The sequence below is a fragment of the Petromyzon marinus genome, chromosome 31 (assembly GCF_048934315.1).
Source record: "Petromyzon marinus isolate PM22_M1 ecotype Great Lakes invasive population chromosome 31, UKy_Petmar_22M1.pri1.0, whole genome shotgun sequence".
NCBI classification, from domain to species: Eukaryota; Metazoa; Chordata; class Hyperoartia; order Petromyzontiformes; family Petromyzontidae; genus Petromyzon; species Petromyzon marinus.
The window spans coordinates 7065373-7083503 of NC_133697.1; the positions used below are offsets into that span (position 1 = coordinate 7065373).

Genomic DNA, 18131 nt, shown 5'->3' on the forward strand with positions numbered 1-18131 from the left:
ACCCTACAAAGCAAACTGGAAGCGGCGCAATATGTGGATTTTAAGGAGGACGGACAGGATGTGTAACGTAAATGTGTTGCGGAAAGCAGCAGAGTACACGGTGAGTAGATTAATGAGAATGATTAGAGAAGGGAAAGTTAGATGTCTTAGAGATGCAATGAGAAAACGAGAGACTGAATTAATATAATGTTTTGCCAGGGAAAATTATAAGCAACAATTGAGTGCAACCAGGAGGAGTTTATCTCACGCACAATTCTCGAGTAAATCGCGTGGACAGAGCTCAGTGGAAGGAAGGCCATGATCGCCGACGTCTTTGAGAAAGGACACGGGACGTACAGAGAGGGAGAGAGAGAGAGAGAGGGCAACGCGGTAACTGAAGTCGCGTTCCGTAACGGTTCATCGTGCTGTCCACCACAACGTTGACGGGTCCCCTCTTCGCTCTCGCCATGCTCGATGACGGTGCAGTCAACGTCGGGGACTACATCGACGCGGTGCTGGACCGAAACCTGGCCGAGAACATCTCCCGTGTGCTCTACCCCAACGACAACGTGAGTGCCGCCACGCGTTAGGACCGGGGTGCGGCTCGCTTGCCAGTCTTGCCCGATGAGCGCCGTGCATCCGGTTCGTAGGTCAGAATAGCCCGGCACACGCGAGAAAAATGGGAAATTCTGCTGAAAGAAAAATAACCACGAGTGAGTGCAGTAGCAAGTCAATGATTGAGTGGATGAGTAAATGTATTGGCGAGTGTACTCTTGAAAGAATTGGCTATGTAACAAGTGAGAGAATCGGTGCATGAGTGAGTGAAGTAGTGAAAGAGTTAGCTCGGGAATGAGTGAGTGAATGAGTGAAGGGGTCAATAAACTGCTGAAAGAGTTGTATGAATGAGTGAAAAGCAAATTGAATCTGTGAACAAATAAATGAACGAACGAGCAACGAGAATGAATAGACGATTGAACGAGTGAGCGGAACGGACGAGTGTGTGCACGATCGAGCGGATGAGTGATGGAGCGGGTCGACCCCTTGAACCCTGCGCGCAGTTCTTCGAGGGCAAGGAGTTGCGGCTGAAGCAGGAGTACTTCGTGGTGGCGGCGACGCTTCAGGACATCGTGCGGCGCTTCAAGTCGTCCAAGTTCGGCTGCCGCGAGCCCGTGCGCACGTGCTTCGACTCGTTCCCCGAGAAGGTGGCCACTCGTCGGCTCGCTCACCCGCTCGACCGCTCACTCATCCACCCGCTCACCCGCCCGCTCACCCGCTAACCCACCTACTCGCTAGCCCCGCCCGCTGGCTCGCTCACCCACCTGCCGTTCACTTGCTCTCTCACTCGCCCACCTGCTTGCTCGCCCGCTTGTTTCAACGTTCCACCAAGTGTCTCTCTTCTTGGTAAGCGACGTGCAGTGTGGTCGTCGCTCGCATCCTCAAGCAGAGGTGTCGGTTTAAATGAGTTTAGTACCGGTCTCGGGCGTTGTGATTTCCAGTCGAGCAATCTGATCGGTTTCACGGTGTATTCGCTAATCGGGCACTTCCACAAATTACGCAGTCTCAGAGTTTCAGAGGAGTCCTAATTGTACATGCGCTTGTCACGAGGGCCTCTCCCACGCCGTGCGGCTAATTGGGGTGATTTGACCAAACTTCACGACGCTGGTCAGTGCAGGTTGGTGAAAGTGGGGCGCGCAGACATCAGGGCATCGATGTTTGTGCACCCGACTTAGCCCCTCCCCCATTCTACTATGCCAAACCAAGATGACACTTCATGATCGAACCCACGAGTATGCACGCCTTCAAAGTGTCTTGAGGTGCGCTTCTGAAATCGAGTCGTGGAGCGGTGACGGTGCAGGCTTGACGGCGCGCCCGTGTCCGCTGCTGCTGTCACTGCTGCTGGCGAGCAGGTGGCGATCCAGCTGAACGACACTCACCCGGCGCTGGCCATTCCCGAGCTCATGAGGATCCTGGTGGATTTGGAGAAGCTGGAATGGGACCGGGTGAGAACATCTCTCCCTCCGTGCGTGATGGTGGACAACGAGTGAGCGGGGCCTGCCTTGTGGTGTGAGGCAGTGGACAACTGGGGGCATGGCCCGTCTCTTGGAGGTGGTGGTGGTGGCAGTGGCCGTGATGGAGGGAGGTTGCAGTTGTGGTAGTGTGCAAGCAGTTATGCTCTTCTGGCCGTGCCGCTCATTTGTGTTGACGTGAAGGATGTATGGCTGCCACAAGCTAGACGAAGTTGGTGATCCCTTAATCGTGAATTCACTTGAATGTCATGAACCAACACCTTGAATTGACAACGGCGGGTGGCGGGAAACCCCGTGTACATCTCCGAGCAGAACTAGAGGTGTTCACAACGCTTGCTTTACGAAAGTAAGTGTCGACACGGAGATTTTTTTTATTCTCAAGGCATCTTGTAAAGCGTGATTAGACAATATTTCAACGCAATCTCATGCTTCCTGCACCATTGCCCGGCACGCCTGGGCCACTGGTGCATGCATGTGAACCCGCTGTTTATTGGGATCCCTAATTAGTTGCTTAGGGGATAGATCGTCTAGGTTAAATGCCAGTTTTTTTACAACAACAAAAAACCCAACATTTTTCTTGCCTTTCAACATCGCGGTTTGGCTGATAATCAAAATCAATTGACATTTTTGCCCACGACGTGACAACTTGATTGGATTGGCTCTTTTCGGGTGGTGGGGGTTATAGTAAAAAAAAATGTATAGATATAATTTATTTACTTCAGCAGGAATGGCACAGTAAGCTTTTTAGGCTCTACAATATTATACCTACACGATGTAACGCACAAGAAATCAGTGATGAATATTGACATTGGTCGTGAAAGCCTACCTATAAAATCGCTGTTTATTATAAAAACTAAGAGGCAGCTTGTGAACACGGTCGCGTTAAACATAATTGTGATTGTTTGGTAACCCCCCCCCCCGCTCGCGTACTGCCCCCCCCCCCCGACTCGCACCGTTGCTGCCCGGCAGGCGTGGGACATCGTGGTGCGCACGTGCGCCTACACGAACCACACGGTACTGCCCGAGGCTCTGGAACGCTGGCCCGTGCATCTGCTGGGGAATCTGCTGCCACGCCACCTGGAGATCGTCTACGAGATCAACATGCGCCACCTCACCGTGAGTCGCGACCGGTCTGTTCGCCCTCTCCCTCGTGCTCTCTCGTGCTCTCTCTCCTGTGCTCTCTCTCCTGTGCCCTCCTCGTGCCCTCTCTCAACGTCACCGATGCGCGACGGCAGTTGGCGGGGGTGTCAGAGACACACCGGCCGTTGGTTTCGTTGGTTGGGTGGTTTTTTTACGCGCTCACATTTGAATTGAAGCCAATGGTGATGGACGGGTCTACATTCTCACAAAAGCAATATCCCCATATGCTTTTTTTTTTCCCTCCCGTTAGGCTGACCAGGGTGGTGTTTGGCGGGGTGGGGGGGGGGGGTTGCTGTGGTGGCGGAACCCGGCGACATGTGTTCGATTCCTGTTGACGGCCATCACCAGTGACGATTATATCTGAACCGGACTGGGCCTCCCCTAGGTTGACTCATCCTCAAAATTAGCACCTTGTGCGGTGTGTAAACATCATCACAAGGAAAACAAAGGCGGCCGGGCGTGGTGCTGGCCACCGACCCCCTCGTGTGCCGTGCTGGCCTCATAGGTTCATAACAGCATTTGCCCGAACAGTCTGTTAAGGCTACGCGGGGGATCTTTGTCTTTGTCATTGGTGGCGGAATAGAAAATCGAGGCACTATTTCCGGGGGACTTGGACCGTATGCGCCGCATGTCCCTGATCGAGGAAGAAGGCACCAAGCGCGTGAACATGGCGCACCTGTGCATCGTGGGCTCGCACGCCGTCAACGGCGTCGCGCGCATCCACTCCGACATCATCAAGGCCACTTGGTAACGATCGCCCCGGTAACGATGTTCGTTCTCGTGGCTGAAACCCCCTCATCTATCCCCCCCCCCCCCGCCCGCCCGCCCCCAGACACAACCGAGTCTTCATCTCTCGCTCGCTCGCTCACATTCTCTCTGCTCCTCCCTGTCCCTCTCGCAGCTTTCGCGACTTCTGGGAGATTGATCCGAAGAAATTCCAAAACAAGACGAACGGCATCACCCCGCGCCGCTGGCTCCTGCTCTGCAACCCGGGGCTCGCCGACATCATCGCCGAGGTGACGGGCACCAGGGCAACGGGAGACGCACACCAACAGCCAGAAGGGGCCCAGGCGGCAAGCCTGGCATGGGGTCGGGGTAGGATTAAGGTTACGGGATATAAGGGTGGGGGGCTTGGGGTTTTAAGGGATTGGGTTAAAGTAGGGTTTGGGGGTAGGACAGCAACAGCTGTTGGTGCTGCTGCTTTTACTCCTGCTGCTACCGTTGCTACTGCTGTTGCTGCAACTGCTTCTATTGTTGTCGCTGTTACAACTCTTGTTGCTGCCAATCCTTCTGCTCTTGCTGTTACGACTTTGTTGCTTTTGCTGCTGTGCCTACTGCTCTTGCTGCCGCTGATGCTAGGGCTGCTGCTCTTACTTTGTCTGCTGCTTGTGTTTCTTTAGCTACTACAGCTACTACTCTTGCTGCTGCTGCTGCTCGTGTTGCTGCTGCTGCTCGTGTTTCTGCTGCTGCTGTGGCTACTGCTGCTGCTATGGCTACTGCTTGTGTTGCTATTGCTGCTAAAGGCTGCTGTTCGTGTTGCATCTGCTACTTTTGTTGCTGCTACGGTGACTGCTCTTCCTGCTGCTGCTGCCACCTACGGTAGCGTGGGCAGCAGCTCCGCGTGACCGTTGCGGAATCGCCGCCATCGCGTGCGTGCCGGGTGAGGTGGGGGGAGGGTTGAGTTGACGCCCGGTGTGTCGCCCGCTGTTCCGCGCAGCGCATCGGAGACGAATACGTCAACGAGCTGTCGCAGCTGTCGAAGCTCGGCGACCTGGTGGACGACGATGCCTTCATCCGGGACGTGGCCAAAGTGAAGCAGGTGGGGAGGCGGACGACGATAAATAACGAGGGTAGAGGTACAGGTGCAGCCCTGCAATTGCGAAAGCTAAACCCCTAACTCCTGGGGGATTTTTCTTTTGGCATCTCCGATTAGCACGGTTGGCTACGTACATGCTTACGTGGAAAGCAATCCTCCTGGAATGCATTGGGGTACGAGCCCCCAATGGCTGATGGACGTACGGCATATAAAGAAAGATGCAGGTGCATCCCTGCAATTGCTTGCTCTTGCCACCCGCTGGTGGAAGGGAAGCCACAAGCGGGAGCTCTGGAGAGCCCCCCCCCCCTCTCGATGAGGGTGGTTTTGGCCAATTTGTTCCACGCCAGCTGGAGGTCTTGGAATACCTGGCGGTACCCACACTTTACCCCACCACACAAGATATGCCGTTGACGAATTGTGGTTTATTTTTTACTTCTGGGGGTGGGGCGGGATAAAACAGAATAAATTGGTATTTACAGCATTGTTTACAATTGTGACTGGCATCTGTGATTTGACCACTGAATTTATCCTGATAATGTTTTTTGGAACAATTGCAACATTTTTTTTAATAACGACAATTTTGTTCCATTGTTTTGTTAGAGATTGCACGCGCTTGTCTCACGCGTCTGCCCCACGGAACTTCCTCTTTTCGATTTAAAGCTTTCGTGACTGCAAGGATTCATCTTCTTTGGTTCTTTCGGTAAAGTCGCGTAGAATGAGAATAAAATAATAAATTAATAAAATATAATAACACAATAAAATTCTCACGACGTTTCGGCCACAACACAGGTGGCCTTCATCAGGTGAAGGGACGAGACTGTCTGGAGGACAGCGCTGGAGCGAACTTGTGTTGTGGCCGAAACATCGTGAGAATTTTATTGTGTTATTTTATTAATTTGTTATTTTATTCTCATTCTACGTGACTTTACCGAAAGAACCAAAGAAGAGGAACTTCCTCTGTCGACCCCAGCCAATCGAATGTCTACAGTTCTATTGCTCTTCATGTCCGGATTGTTGAAAATCGTTTGTATCCCGTTGTGGCGGTGGTGGCGACGGCGCAGGAGAACAAGCTGAAGTTCTCCGCGTTGCTCGAGAAGCAATACGGCGTGGCAGTGAACCCCGACTCGATGTTTGACGTCCACGTCAAGCGAATCCACGAGTACAAGCGCCAGCTGCTCAATTGCCTGCACATCATCACGCTCTACAACCGTGAGACACCGACGCCTCAACCGCACGCAAACCCGCTCATTCACGCGTCGTCACGCTGTACAGCCGTGAGACATCAACCAGCCTGCAAAGCCACCCACACACCTGTCCACCTGCTCACCCGCTCACCTACCAACCTGCACACCTACTCACCTGTCCACCTGTCCATCTGCTCACCCGCTCACCTACCAACCTGCACACCTACTCACCTGTCCACCTGCTCACCCGCTCACCTACCAACCTGCACACCTACTCACCTGTCCACCTGCTCACCCGCTCACCTACCAACCTGCACTCCTACTCACCTGTCCACCTGCTCACCCGCTCACCTACCAACCTGCACACCTACTCACCTGTCCACCTGCTCACCCGCTCACCTACCAACCTGCACTCCTACTCACCTGTCCACTTGCTCAACTACCCACCCATTGTTTTCAAATGTGTTTTTTTTTGGCTCCTCCCATAATAGGCATCAAGAGAAACCCAACGAAGCGATTTGTGGCCCGCACCATCCTGATTGGGGGAAAGGTAACGGCTCAGGAGAAGTGTAGTTCATAACAATCGCAAGATGCCTCTCATTCGGAGTTTACTTTCCCAAATATGCAAACGCGCTTTGCCCCCAACAGCTATCCATCGGATTCCTTGTCACTAATAATTCCGAGAAAAAGTGCATCTTGGAAAGTGTCACGCAATGCATGCTTAAACATTATTTTTAAAATTGTTTTTGATGTACCCATTCCATATATTTGCGGTCTGGAAAAACCCATAGAGGCAGACAGTCCAAAGCGTCATGTTATATTTTAATATTTTGTTGGTGTAACGCCGCTTGTCTCTGTCATTCCCATTCCCCTGTCCTGTCCAGGCAGCCCCTGGCTACCACATGGCCAAGATGATCATCAAGCTGGTGACGTCCATCGGCGATGTGGTGAACAACGACCCCATTGTGGGCGACAGGCTCAAGGTCATCTTCCTGGAGAACTACAAGGTGTCTCTCGCCGAGAAGGGTGAGGCTTCTCCGCGGTGGGCCGCGACAATCCGTCCACCCTCTCTTGCCCGCCTGTCGTCGTCCATAGACCGTTCGCCACTCATCGTTTGCTATACTCCCAGAGTCGGCCTTCTCCCTCTCCTTCAAAAAGAATCTCCTCCTGGTCGTGTCACAACAAGCTGGGTGCCAGCTCATCCCACGGACGGGGGGGTGGGGGTGAATCATTGTTTACAAACTGCCGCATGATCCTCAGTGAAACTGTTTTGCTGGATTTGGGCTTTTACGGGAGGTACAGTGCCTGTACCTCCCGTAAAAGTAATCCAACTTGGATGAAACTTTTTGAGTATAAAGTGGTGTTGGTATAATTGGAACATGTGCCCTGTTGAAAACTGCCCGTATTGATCAGAGAAATTTATTTATTTGCGAATATGCAAATTATTTGTGCGCTGACATCATCCCTGGCAGCCTCTTATCGGCTTCCATGCTGATGGTTACATTCTTCCGAGGAAAAACGCACGTTGGAAGGTGCTATGCAATAATCCATGTGTATGCACGATTTTTCTTGCTTTGTTTTAAATCATAATTCTTGGTGGCCTGGGTTTATTCATTCTGCTGCTCAAAATAGTACGTGCGTGTGCATTAGGGTGCCACTCAGAAGTTAATATTTTTTTTCCAGGTCACGCCTGTTAAACTGAAGGCACTGACTGCAGGAATTAATATTCTTTGGGTCTTTCGGTAAAGTCTCGTAGATAGGCTCAAAGAAAATAACAAAAAATAATAATAAAAAACTACGACGTTTCTATCGCAACAAGCTTGTCTATCTTACGTGGCTTTACCGAAAGACCCAACGAATATAACGGCACTGAGTTTACCGATGATCCGTCAATATTCTCCGATGACTCAACACGAATTCCAGTTAATGCACATAGAGTCATAGTAAAGGCATAGACACGCAGAGGAGGAGGGGGCATCCTGTAAGTGTGAACAGATCAGAATGGCATTCTCAGCCTTTGACTTATACTGGAAATGTAACGAATTGAGGGTACGTATATTTAACGTCTTTCGTTACCGTACGTAACCAACCGTGCTAATCGGAGGTACAGGCGAAGGGCAACAAACTAAACACGAAGTGCAGTTGTAAAGAAATTAGTTTTCAATGTAGATTTAAAACTGGATAGCTCCAGTGGCTTCCTGAAATCAGAAGGAAGAGCTTTCCAGACGGCTGCAGAAGTGCATCTGAAAGCGCTCGATGCAGTAACCGTCTTTCTTTTATGGCTAGTCAAAAGCCGCCGCGGGGATGCCCGAAATTCGTGTGATTGTTTACACTGTTTAACGAGATCGGCAAAGGAATGTTTTTTTGATAGACGTCCCGTAGAGCAGCGAATTCCCATAATCGTGGCTTGTCAGATACTACGCTACGTGCCACCTTGTCGGCTACGTCACGTGTTGGCCGCGGCGCGTATCCAGAGGCCACGACTCGTGCTCGCAATTCCTCGTCCTCCTCGGTTTCGATCGTAACCGCGGCGCTCGCTCACTCGCTCGCTCGTTCCGCCGCCGCCCGCAGTGATCCCGGCGTCGGACCTCTCGGAGCAAATTTCCACGGCCGGCACGGAGGCGTCTGGCACGGGCAACATGAAGTTCATGCTGAACGGAGCGCTCACCATCGGCACCATGGACGGCGCCAACGTGGAGATGGCGGAGGAGGCCGGAGAGGAGAACCTCTTCATCTTCGGCATGCGTGTCGACGAGGTGGAGGCGATGGACAAGAAGGGGTGAGGGGGAGAGTCGTCGTCCGACAAGACAACGCAATGGGCTTGGAATGGGTTTGGGGAACGCGCCTCGATGTCGCCCGTGCAGGCGCCCGCTCGGTGGATGACCTCGTCCGTCAGCGGATTGAACTTGGCTGAATATGAATGTGGCCGCATCCAGCGAGTTGTACACCGAGGGTGTCAGAACGCATGATGAGTTCGTGTATGTACACAGTGTTGCTTTTTTTGCGTTGTTTTTACGTGGAGTGCTCTCGCCAGTAAGAGCCAGTCATCCCGAAGCACTTGTTTAGCAAGGCTCACTCTGCTCCACAGCAGTGCATAGTGATTTGTTTAATTTAGTTTATTGTCCTTCCCCCGCACCTCCGATCAGCACGGTCGGCTACGTACGGTGCGAAAGAAGCTCTACATACATACGTACGTCCGCAGCAGCGGGCGCACATCAGGGAGTTGGGGGGTGGGGACAGGTGGGGTAGAGGCAACACCGTGGTGGGGGGGGGGGGGAGGGGGGGTTCTCGGTTGAGGCGTGGGCGTTGTCGTGACCCCGCCATCGTCGTCCGGTGCCGCAGGTACAACGCGCGCGACTACTACGAGCGCCTGCCCGAGCTGCAGCAGGCGATCGACCAGATCAGCAGCGGCTTCTTCTCCCCCAAGCATCCCCACGTCTTCGAGGACGTCGTCAACATGCTCATGCACCACGACCGGTACTCGCGACGGCACGGCCCGCCGGGAGGTGCGCCCGTCGATTGTGGCAGAGGGTCCGTAGTTGGAACCGGGCAGGCCGCCCTGGTTAATTAGGGGCGCCACGGTGGCGAAATGTTAACTACCTCGCATCGTATGCGGGAGGTCGTGGGTTCGATCCTGGAGTTTGCATGTGCTCTCAAGTTGAATCGATAGTGCGCCGATATCAATGCGTCGTGGAAATGCGACGGAAAAAAACTGACCAGCGGTTCTGCCTTTCTGCCGCCCCTCGCCCCCATGCCACGGTGGCTAGGAGATGTTAACTCCCTCGCCTGGTATGCAGGAGGTCGTGAGTTCGATCCCGTCCCTGACGCCTGTGTATTTAGAGTTTGCGGTGTCTTTCTCATTGTTGTCGCTTAGATTTTTATCCACGTGCTCCAGTTTTTTTGGCTGCTATACATTGCCACATTATAAGCCGCCACTTCCGTTAAGCTATGATTTCTGAAAAAGAGCTGTATAGCTCAGTCGGCCTTACCTGGTAAAAAAAAAAAAGTGAGGTGTGGTATTGATCGTAAAATACTGCGCGCCGTCCGTTTCGACTGCAGTGGATGCTAAAGATCCCCGGACGGCTTCCGAAACGAGTAGGCCGTCGTGTGCCAGCGTCACGGGATTCAACTTTGCCACATTTGAAAAATGACGCCGCAGTTTACTGTAATGTGGATTGTACACGGCAGCATTCATAGCCTCCTACTGGCAGCAGACTAATGCCCGCTTTCATGCCAGGTGCAGTCACATTTTGCCGCACAGGGACGTGCCACCGGGGGTGACATTTTATGATGTGGTGATGTGAGTCGCTAATTGTGTATAAGAGGGTCCTGTATAAAGGAGTGTGGCTCTTTATCAAAGACACGAATCATCATAACTTACGAGCATTTAAGGAACAACCTTGCAAAAGTTTCAGCCAACCCTCGATTCATCCGGATTGTGGATTAACAAATTCAAATATTGCAACAACAACAAAAAAAATGCCCCATTTATATTATTGGCTGCTCCTCACTCGTCAAGGGTCTGTGACTTGGGTCCCCCCCCCCCCGAGTGACGTGAACGCCCACGTGACCGCAGACAACACGTCAGCCCAGTGAACCAATCACTCGAAGGTGCAATATAAACTGACGCGTTGTACGTGTTCACCCCCTTTCCGCGAAGTTCAACCCTAAATCCGTCTTATCGCCTAACTTTACCTGCGGTTTATTGCATCTCCTTCTCTTTGTTTTATCCGGGCGATGCCGCCTCCCCCTTCCACTCCGCGCTACCGTGCGGTAATCCAATGTCGCCTGCAGCCACGATGTGTTCCGCCGTACCTGCCTGCTGCGATGTTTTAAGTGTCGACGTTTGAATGACGTTCGCAGGTTTAAAGTTTTTGCGGACTTTGAGGATTACATCAAGTGCCAGGAGAAAGTCAGCGAGCTCTACAAGGTGAGCAGTTTACGGTGGACTTCACAAACTCTACTTCACGTTGGTTTTGTTCATTTATTGCTCTAGGTTTTTATTTATCCAGCAGTGGATAGACAATGGCTCGTCATGATAAGGGGTCGGACCGTCATGCTGACGGGCGTTGAGCGAGAGTGAGCGTTGCGGAGGTTCGCAGTTCGAACAGAGCGGCCGCCCTGGTTAATACTGCAATACCCGCCATTTACTTAGCAGCGGACATTAAAGATCCCGTTTCTTTATTTCAAAGAGGAGTGGGCCATGTGTGCTGGTTTCACGGTCCAAATTTTCAATATATTTGATGAATATTTAGCAAAGTTACTTACGTGCGAAAAGCCACGTCGTAACATCGTCCCCCACGTGGCAGACTGTTTCTCCATTGCAGGCCGGTGCTACGGTCGCTTTGTGGCGCACAGTGACAGCTGCCACCGGGGGGGGGGGACCCCGGGGGGGGGTCCCCCATGGTTAGACTACCCCGAGATATACAGCATGGGCGAGGGCGCGCGGGATAAAACACTCAGTGATGACGATGACAACGCCATCGCCGCCCACTTACCCCTCCCCTCCTGACCCCACCCGCTGCGCATAGAACCCCCGCGAGTGGACGATCAAGGTCATCCGCAACATCGCCGCGTCCGGAAAGTTCTCGAGCGACCGCACGATCGCGGAGTACGCGCGCGAAATCTGGGGCGTCGAGCCTTCCCGCGTCAAGATCCCTCCGCCGAGCAAGCCCCGCGAGGAGGGCCACACAGCAGCCACAGCAGCCACAGCAGCCAAAACGGCGCCGCCACTGCCGCGTTCGCACAAGGAGCTAGTGCGTGCCATCAGCGACTACTAAACAAAGGGCCCGCCCCGCCCGTGCTGCGCCGTGTGGAGGAGGGCGGGGAGAGACGGCGCTTGGGTCCGGGCTGAGCGGGGAGCGTCACCGGCCCTGGGGCGGTGAGCCACGCGGCGCTCGCTGGGAAGGAAGGGCGTCGTGAAGGTTGCAGGTGAAAGATACTCTTTGGTTCTTTCGGTAAAGTCACGTAGAAAAATAATAATAGATCACGGCGTTTCGATCGCCACACAAGCGATCGTCCTCAGGTGGAATTTTTCTACGTGACTTGACCTAAAGAACCAAAGAGTATGGATTCCTGTAGTCACGAAAGCTTCAAATCAAGATTGCAGGTGAAGATGTTTTAAAAAAGAGATGTAAGGTGCAGCCTCTTCAATAGCTCGCTCGTACCACTGCGGGCGGGAGAGCTGTGGACAGCCCATCTCCAAGAGGGCATTTGGCCTACTCTTCCAACACTGTACTGACGTCTCGGGAATATGGTGGGGTGCACCCAATGCAGAACCCTCCGGAATAAAAGGGTCCGACTCGGTGAGGATTCCCTGGATAAAAATAGCTGTTATGGAGTGCAGGGTTTAATCATTTGGTAACGGTGGTTAGCCGACCAGGCCGCGGAGTGCAGTTTACTGGAGTGCCGCACCACTTCTGATTGGTTCCCACTCTAGCAGAGGGCTTAACTCTGCCTCCCGTCGTACAGAACTACACATCAGCTCGCACGTATCCCTCTCAAACTCTGAACGCCCCACCTTGCATGGAGCTCAACCACTAAAGTCGGCACCCACCCTGCCCCCGGGCCCCCCAGCTAGGGGTGGGTGTGGTCCCTTCCCTTCGAGTCTGGCTGACTTCACAGAACCTCGCACGATTGACCCCGGCCCTCCTTACAGTCCACTGGCGTTGTGCAGAGGCAGCCGCTACCCCAAGTTGGAGTACGGAGGAAACACCGTGTGTTGCCAAGCCCGACCAGAAAGCCAAGCAAGCACTAACCCCACTGGCAGCACTCGCTAGAGTTATAGCAGTACCGGCCGGTCCGTCGATTTCGGCGGGTAACGTGTTCCACCCTTTCCAAGACGTCTGCCTAGTGTGGAGGAGTAGGCCAATGTACCCACTGGAGAGGGGGGAGGCCCTTCCGCTAGCAGAAGTGGTGGTGAGAGGGCCATTCCGGAAGCTTCTGTCCGACACCATCCGGAGGAGAGATGCACCCGCCGGCAAACGATGGTGGGTGCTACCAGGCCATTCAAAAACTGGATAAGATATGACGAGGATGTCGTCGTTGTTCGTGGCGGTGATGGCAACACTTAGTGCGTGTGCGTGAGCTCTTTCGGCAGGCAAGGCTGCGTTGACTGGGTCATGTAGCCCGCGTACCCGGCCACCGCATGCCTAAGCAGCTTTTGTTCAGCCAGATAGAGGGGGCTAAACAGGCGCGGCACAGGGTAGAGAAGAGATGGAGTGATTTGATACAGGAGGATGTGGAGCTGAGTGGACTTGCTGATGACTGGTACTAGTGGAATCAAAATCGCCCTCTGTGGAGGAGGCTCGTGAATGACACTACTGGGCAGTTGGAGGCAGTCGCCCTCCAACAACAACGGAGGTCAGAGGAGCGACGCTCACAACAACGAGTGGAATGCCGGATGGCTTTAGCACAGCAAGTTGACACAGTAAGGGGCACAGGTGGTGGATCAGCCAGTCATCTCAGTCGGGCAACCCATGGCACCTGGGTCTGTCCTATGACCTCCTGCCAGCGGGAGTTTGACACTTCATGTGGCCTTAATGTGCAGATGGCCTGGCACAAGCGCCGTGGTGATGTTACCTCTACTTAGTGCCGAATGGCGGTTGTGTGCGTGTGTGAAGCCACTGAGCAGCCCAGCTTCACGTGAGAATGTGGAGTTGGGGTTCTTTTCCCCGGGCAATGCGATTCGCTGAAAATCAGATCGAGTTGCAGTCTGATTTGAGCTAGTCGAGCAGTGAGCGCAAACTTAAAAATGTCCTTCCCACCCTCATTATTAGGGCTGTATGGGATAGTGTTGCACCCTCGCACGCGTGGATTTTCTCAGGGTCTCTGTTTTCCTCCCATGTGTAAAGACCAATAACATCTTTAAAAGTTAAAGGATCGCAGAGCTTGGGCAATTGTTGGTGCCGGCTCACCGCGTGGCTGCTGCCTTCCCTACTCCATCTGTGGTTCCACCTGGCGCCTTCTTGAGTCGTTCTAACACTTGCGCAGTGGTATGTTGCGAGTTGAGATTATTGTTCAAGTAAATTTATAATAAAAATTTACTTCAACCAAAGTTGTAAAGAAACGGGACAATAGGGACCTGTAAAAAAAAGTGCAATTGGAGTTTCCTTGGGGAAAAACCTGATTTTTAGCAATAAAAAAAGTAATCTCTTCCAGATTATTCTATAGATAAGAGCATTACAAGACGACTTGAATCTTCATGTCAGGACCACATTCTGGGCATGGTGTACCAAAGGTTAGTCAGCTGGTTATGCAGTCTAGGTTTCTGTGTGTGATGCTCCTAGTGAGGAGTGGTGGTGCAGTGGATAGCGCACTGCGCTACGAACCCGGCGATCCAGGTTCCATTCCCGCTCACGCCCACCATCTGACAATTATTTTACCAGTCCTGAGCCTCCCCTAAGTCGACTTGGCCTCAAAAATGATACTTTGCACGATGTGTAAACATCAGCACTCAGCCTGGTGTTGGCCACCAACCCCCTTGTGCATAGAGGTGCTCGCTAACAGCACTTGGCCCAACAGTCTGCTAAGTCTAAGGGCGGGGGATCTTTGTCCTTTGTGCCGAGTAAATGACTTCTCAATCACTCCCCCAGGATAACGTTTACCAGGCCTGCCTGCCTCCTAGCCTGATTTCTTTGCCAATGTGAGGAGTCTTAACATTTGTTTTATGATCTTAAACTCTGCTCTGGAGTTTTCTAGCGTTTGTTTTTTTTTTCCATCGTCCTCCGGATGTTTGCCTGCACTGGCCCGGCCCGCTCGTGAGTTCACGCCAAAGCCTTCCACGCTAAAATGTGTCCTTTGCTCCAGGGGTTTTTTTTGGAAACGCTCGCCCTCACGGCCCCCCACCGGCTTTTTTTGTTCATAATCATCAGGCGTGTGCCGCCCGAAACCTCTTTAATTGATATTCGAGCCGGGAGGCATATCGGTAACCTTGGAACGGCGGCGGACCAGCGGCGGTGGATCCTGGAAACCGGTGCAATTTTGTGAAACCCCTGCAGTTGCTGTTTGAATGAGAAACTCATGCTGATGCACATTGGGAGATATTCTGCTCTTTGCTCGAGGTTGCTCTAACATTTTCAACAATAGGGGAAAAAAACAATACACTCATTTTACTTGCTTTAACTAATTGTAGCTTTTTTTTTTCCCCCGATAGATTTTCTTTCAATTGCCTGCCACACCACTGTCCAGTTTACAATGTGGGGACTTTTGATTGCGTCAAATTGTACGGCGCTGAGATTGGTGCGGTGTCGAGATTTGCGTTGCGTGTGAGGGTCTTAAAATGTAAACGTTTTATATTTCTCGTCCATTTTTTCGTCACTGCTCTGGTCGGGTCTGATTGGTGCTGAAGCTAATTGGGACCTGTCTGTGCCTTAATCACAAAAGGAGTTTAACTTTATATATAATCTCATACATAGCAGTAGTATTTTATATACTGAGCATTCGCAAAGTATAAGATTGTAACTTTTGTCATGAAATACTGGAGTATTTTATAGCCTCTTTGTTCATCCATCTTTGGGACGAAGGCCTCCTTGCACCTCGTTGGTCATGGAAGTTATCAGTCCAGTGTGAGCCAAACTCTGGTTTGCTGGCTTTGTAGTCCACCTAGATATTGACCTGTTGTTTTCAAATGTTAAATGGTGTTTTATACAATTCCTTTTGGGTTCTCTGTTATTATTTCTGTTACATTAACTCCGATATGTAAGTGGGGAGCACCTTTGACTCTCGAATTAAACCAAGCAAAGATTCAAGGCACACGTTCCCCTGCGTCGTCTTCTTGTCAACAAAACGGACGTCCACTCAGTAGTTGTATCTATCATTCATTTAATTTCAACCCAAACAGGAGGACGAACAGAGTGGGTAACACGGTCCTGAACAATGCCTTGTCAAGAAGCTGAACCTGGTAACCCCAACTCCATTCCATGAGGAATGGAGATCCGGTCCGAGCCTTTGGTTCTGCTCACTGGCTGCACCCTGCTGGATAGATGAACCAGCCATAAGTACTCTGCGTTGATTCGTAATGCCGTCAAGAGGAAATGCCCACTGTAAAGCACCACCAGTGGTTGATTTCTGCCGGAATGATCCGGAAAGGAACACTACCAGGAATTATTTTGACTTGCCCACATCCATCTTGGCTTATTTTGTCCTCAAACCAACCTATTCATAGGATTATAGGGATTGATATAGGGTAAAATAATATAGGATCAGGCATGCCTTGCATTCCTGTGGTTAGTGCCTTATGCGGCTAATACATACGCCAAGCCAGCTGAGCAGTGTAACGAACACGATGGAGTGAGAGATTAAGCCCTGAATGACAATGGTTTATGAAAGTGATTAGAAAATGCTGATTCATGGATTATGAAAGTTCTCCAGTTATTTTCCCCCCACTGAGTGAAAGTTTGGCAACTTGATTTCCTACAATACTGACAAGGTGCCAAACCAAAAAAAAAATCCCTTAAGATGAACAAAAACACCCACAAAAAATATGAATCTCCAAAGTGACACCATCGACCAACCCCGTCGATTCACTTTGGCAACGTAGCACCAGACGGAACTTAACTTACTGAGAATTCCCAAGGCCTCTGCCCTGAGTAACAGACCTTGGCTTGGACCAACTGGAGGGGAGGGAATTTCAGTTGCAGGTCATTCAGCTTTGAGCTCCTCTCACCCCCCCCCACCCCCAGGGTAAAATGGTACAGTTCCTTGGAGAGTCACGCCCATGCAAGAAAGCACGTGCAATCCACTGCTGGATGAGGGCAGCCCCACACAGTGCGAGTCGTGGAGGGCGGGAGGTTATGGCTGTACTTTGCCACGCTGGTTGGTGCGGGTTGGTGAAGGCGGGGAGAGCATTGAAGTACAGTACAGCAACAGATTTTGGTGCACTGCCCAACCCAAGTAGTGCTGCATGCTGTTAATATTTGAACCGTCTTAGTGCAAGGATGGGTGACCATCCAACACAAAGGTGGCAGCAAGGCACATGATTGTTCCAATGGCAAAACAAATTGCACTGCAAGAAGAAAATTGGCTATCCGGGTCGTTTTGCTTACAACCATGGGGCCAAATTGGGCCACCAAAACGTCTCTTCCCCCCCCTCCCCAGCTAAATCCTGCACAAACAAAAAGCAAGCATTGTCGCAGCAGATTCATTCGTTGGGGGTAGTAAAGCCAACGGAGGCACCAGCCTCACGGAGCTGCGGGAGGTCTTAAACGTTCACTCGTGGGAACTTTCATGTTCGTACCATCGGTCTTGTCTTCCAGCGATCGACAAACGTTTCTTTCCAGTGCCCCCCCCCACAACAACACATCACCCCCCCACCCCGCTCCAACCATGCATCCCCCACAAACAACTTTTCCCAATTCCCAGTCTTCCACTTAATCTTATTATTATGACCACGACACCAAAAGCCAACAAAAGCTGCCAGTAGGATTGCATATAAAGAAGCAGCTGAACGTCATCATCATCGTCGTCGTCGGCGGCGTCGTCAGCATCATCATCGTAGCTACCCATGCCACGCGCGCGCGCACATGCATGTGGGAAAAGCCCCCCCCCCCACCCAATCCCTCATCCCCGCGTGCCAGTCGTGGTTGGGCTCCCGACGTCGTTTGCTCGTTGGACGAAGCTGCAGCTACGGGGAGTGCCGCTCTGGCCGACCACCCCCGTCCACTCGCGCGCGACGTTCACGAGTACAAGGTGAGCTGCAGCCACTGTGGGAAGAGGGGTCAGAAGGTCACGGGAGGGACGAGGGAAAGACACATTTGGGGTTACTATTTTTCCTTCGATGAACGTTATATTTTCATTGAAGCAAGCGAGAGAGATTGCTAAAATTATGTCATTGATGTGTTAACAACACTGTCCTCACAAAAATATATAAAATCGGTGACGTTTCGGACAATGGGCCTTCGTCAAAGCGCAACGTAAAATTAGATCCAATTGGTTGTGATAATTGTTGTTCAACTTGCCAGGGAACGAAACGAACGGGTGACAATT

The 18131-nt window shown here is 51.8% G+C and overlaps 2 protein-coding genes across 5 annotated transcripts in view; one reads left to right on the forward strand and one right to left on the reverse strand.

Moving 5' to 3' along the window:
- Positions 1 to 15899, forward strand: part of LOC116947734 (glycogen phosphorylase, brain form-like) — a 32013-nt gene extending 16114 nt beyond the window's left edge. Inside the window, exons 7-20 of the mRNA XM_032963786.2 lie at positions 466 to 548; positions 1038 to 1181; positions 1887 to 1979; positions 2976 to 3122; positions 3730 to 3893; positions 4048 to 4162; positions 4864 to 4965; positions 6024 to 6171; positions 6638 to 6696; positions 7031 to 7172; positions 8718 to 8925; positions 9489 to 9623; positions 11010 to 11076; positions 11678 to 15899. Of these exons, the coding sequence (XP_032819677.1) occupies positions 466 to 548; positions 1038 to 1181; positions 1887 to 1979; positions 2976 to 3122; positions 3730 to 3893; positions 4048 to 4162; positions 4864 to 4965; positions 6024 to 6171; positions 6638 to 6696; positions 7031 to 7172; positions 8718 to 8925; positions 9489 to 9623; positions 11010 to 11076; positions 11678 to 11926 (1856 nt within the window). The 3' untranslated portion in view covers positions 11927 to 15899. The remainder of the gene's footprint in view (positions 1 to 465; positions 549 to 1037; positions 1182 to 1886; positions 1980 to 2975; positions 3123 to 3729; positions 3894 to 4047; positions 4163 to 4863; positions 4966 to 6023; positions 6172 to 6637; positions 6697 to 7030; positions 7173 to 8717; positions 8926 to 9488; positions 9624 to 11009; positions 11077 to 11677) is intronic.
- A 52-nt stretch (positions 15900 to 15951) lies between these two features.
- The window catches only part of LOC116947735 (calpain-9-like), a 41014-nt gene continuing 38834 nt past the window's right edge, over positions 15952 to 18131 (reverse strand). For all 4 annotated transcript variants that reach the window (XM_032963790.2, XM_032963789.2, XM_032963787.2 and 1 more), the window contains one exon: positions 15952 to 17848. In XM_032963790.2, the coding sequence (XP_032819681.1) occupies positions 17822 to 17848 (27 nt within the window). In that variant the 3' untranslated portion in view covers positions 15952 to 17821. The remainder of the gene's footprint in view (positions 17849 to 18131) is intronic.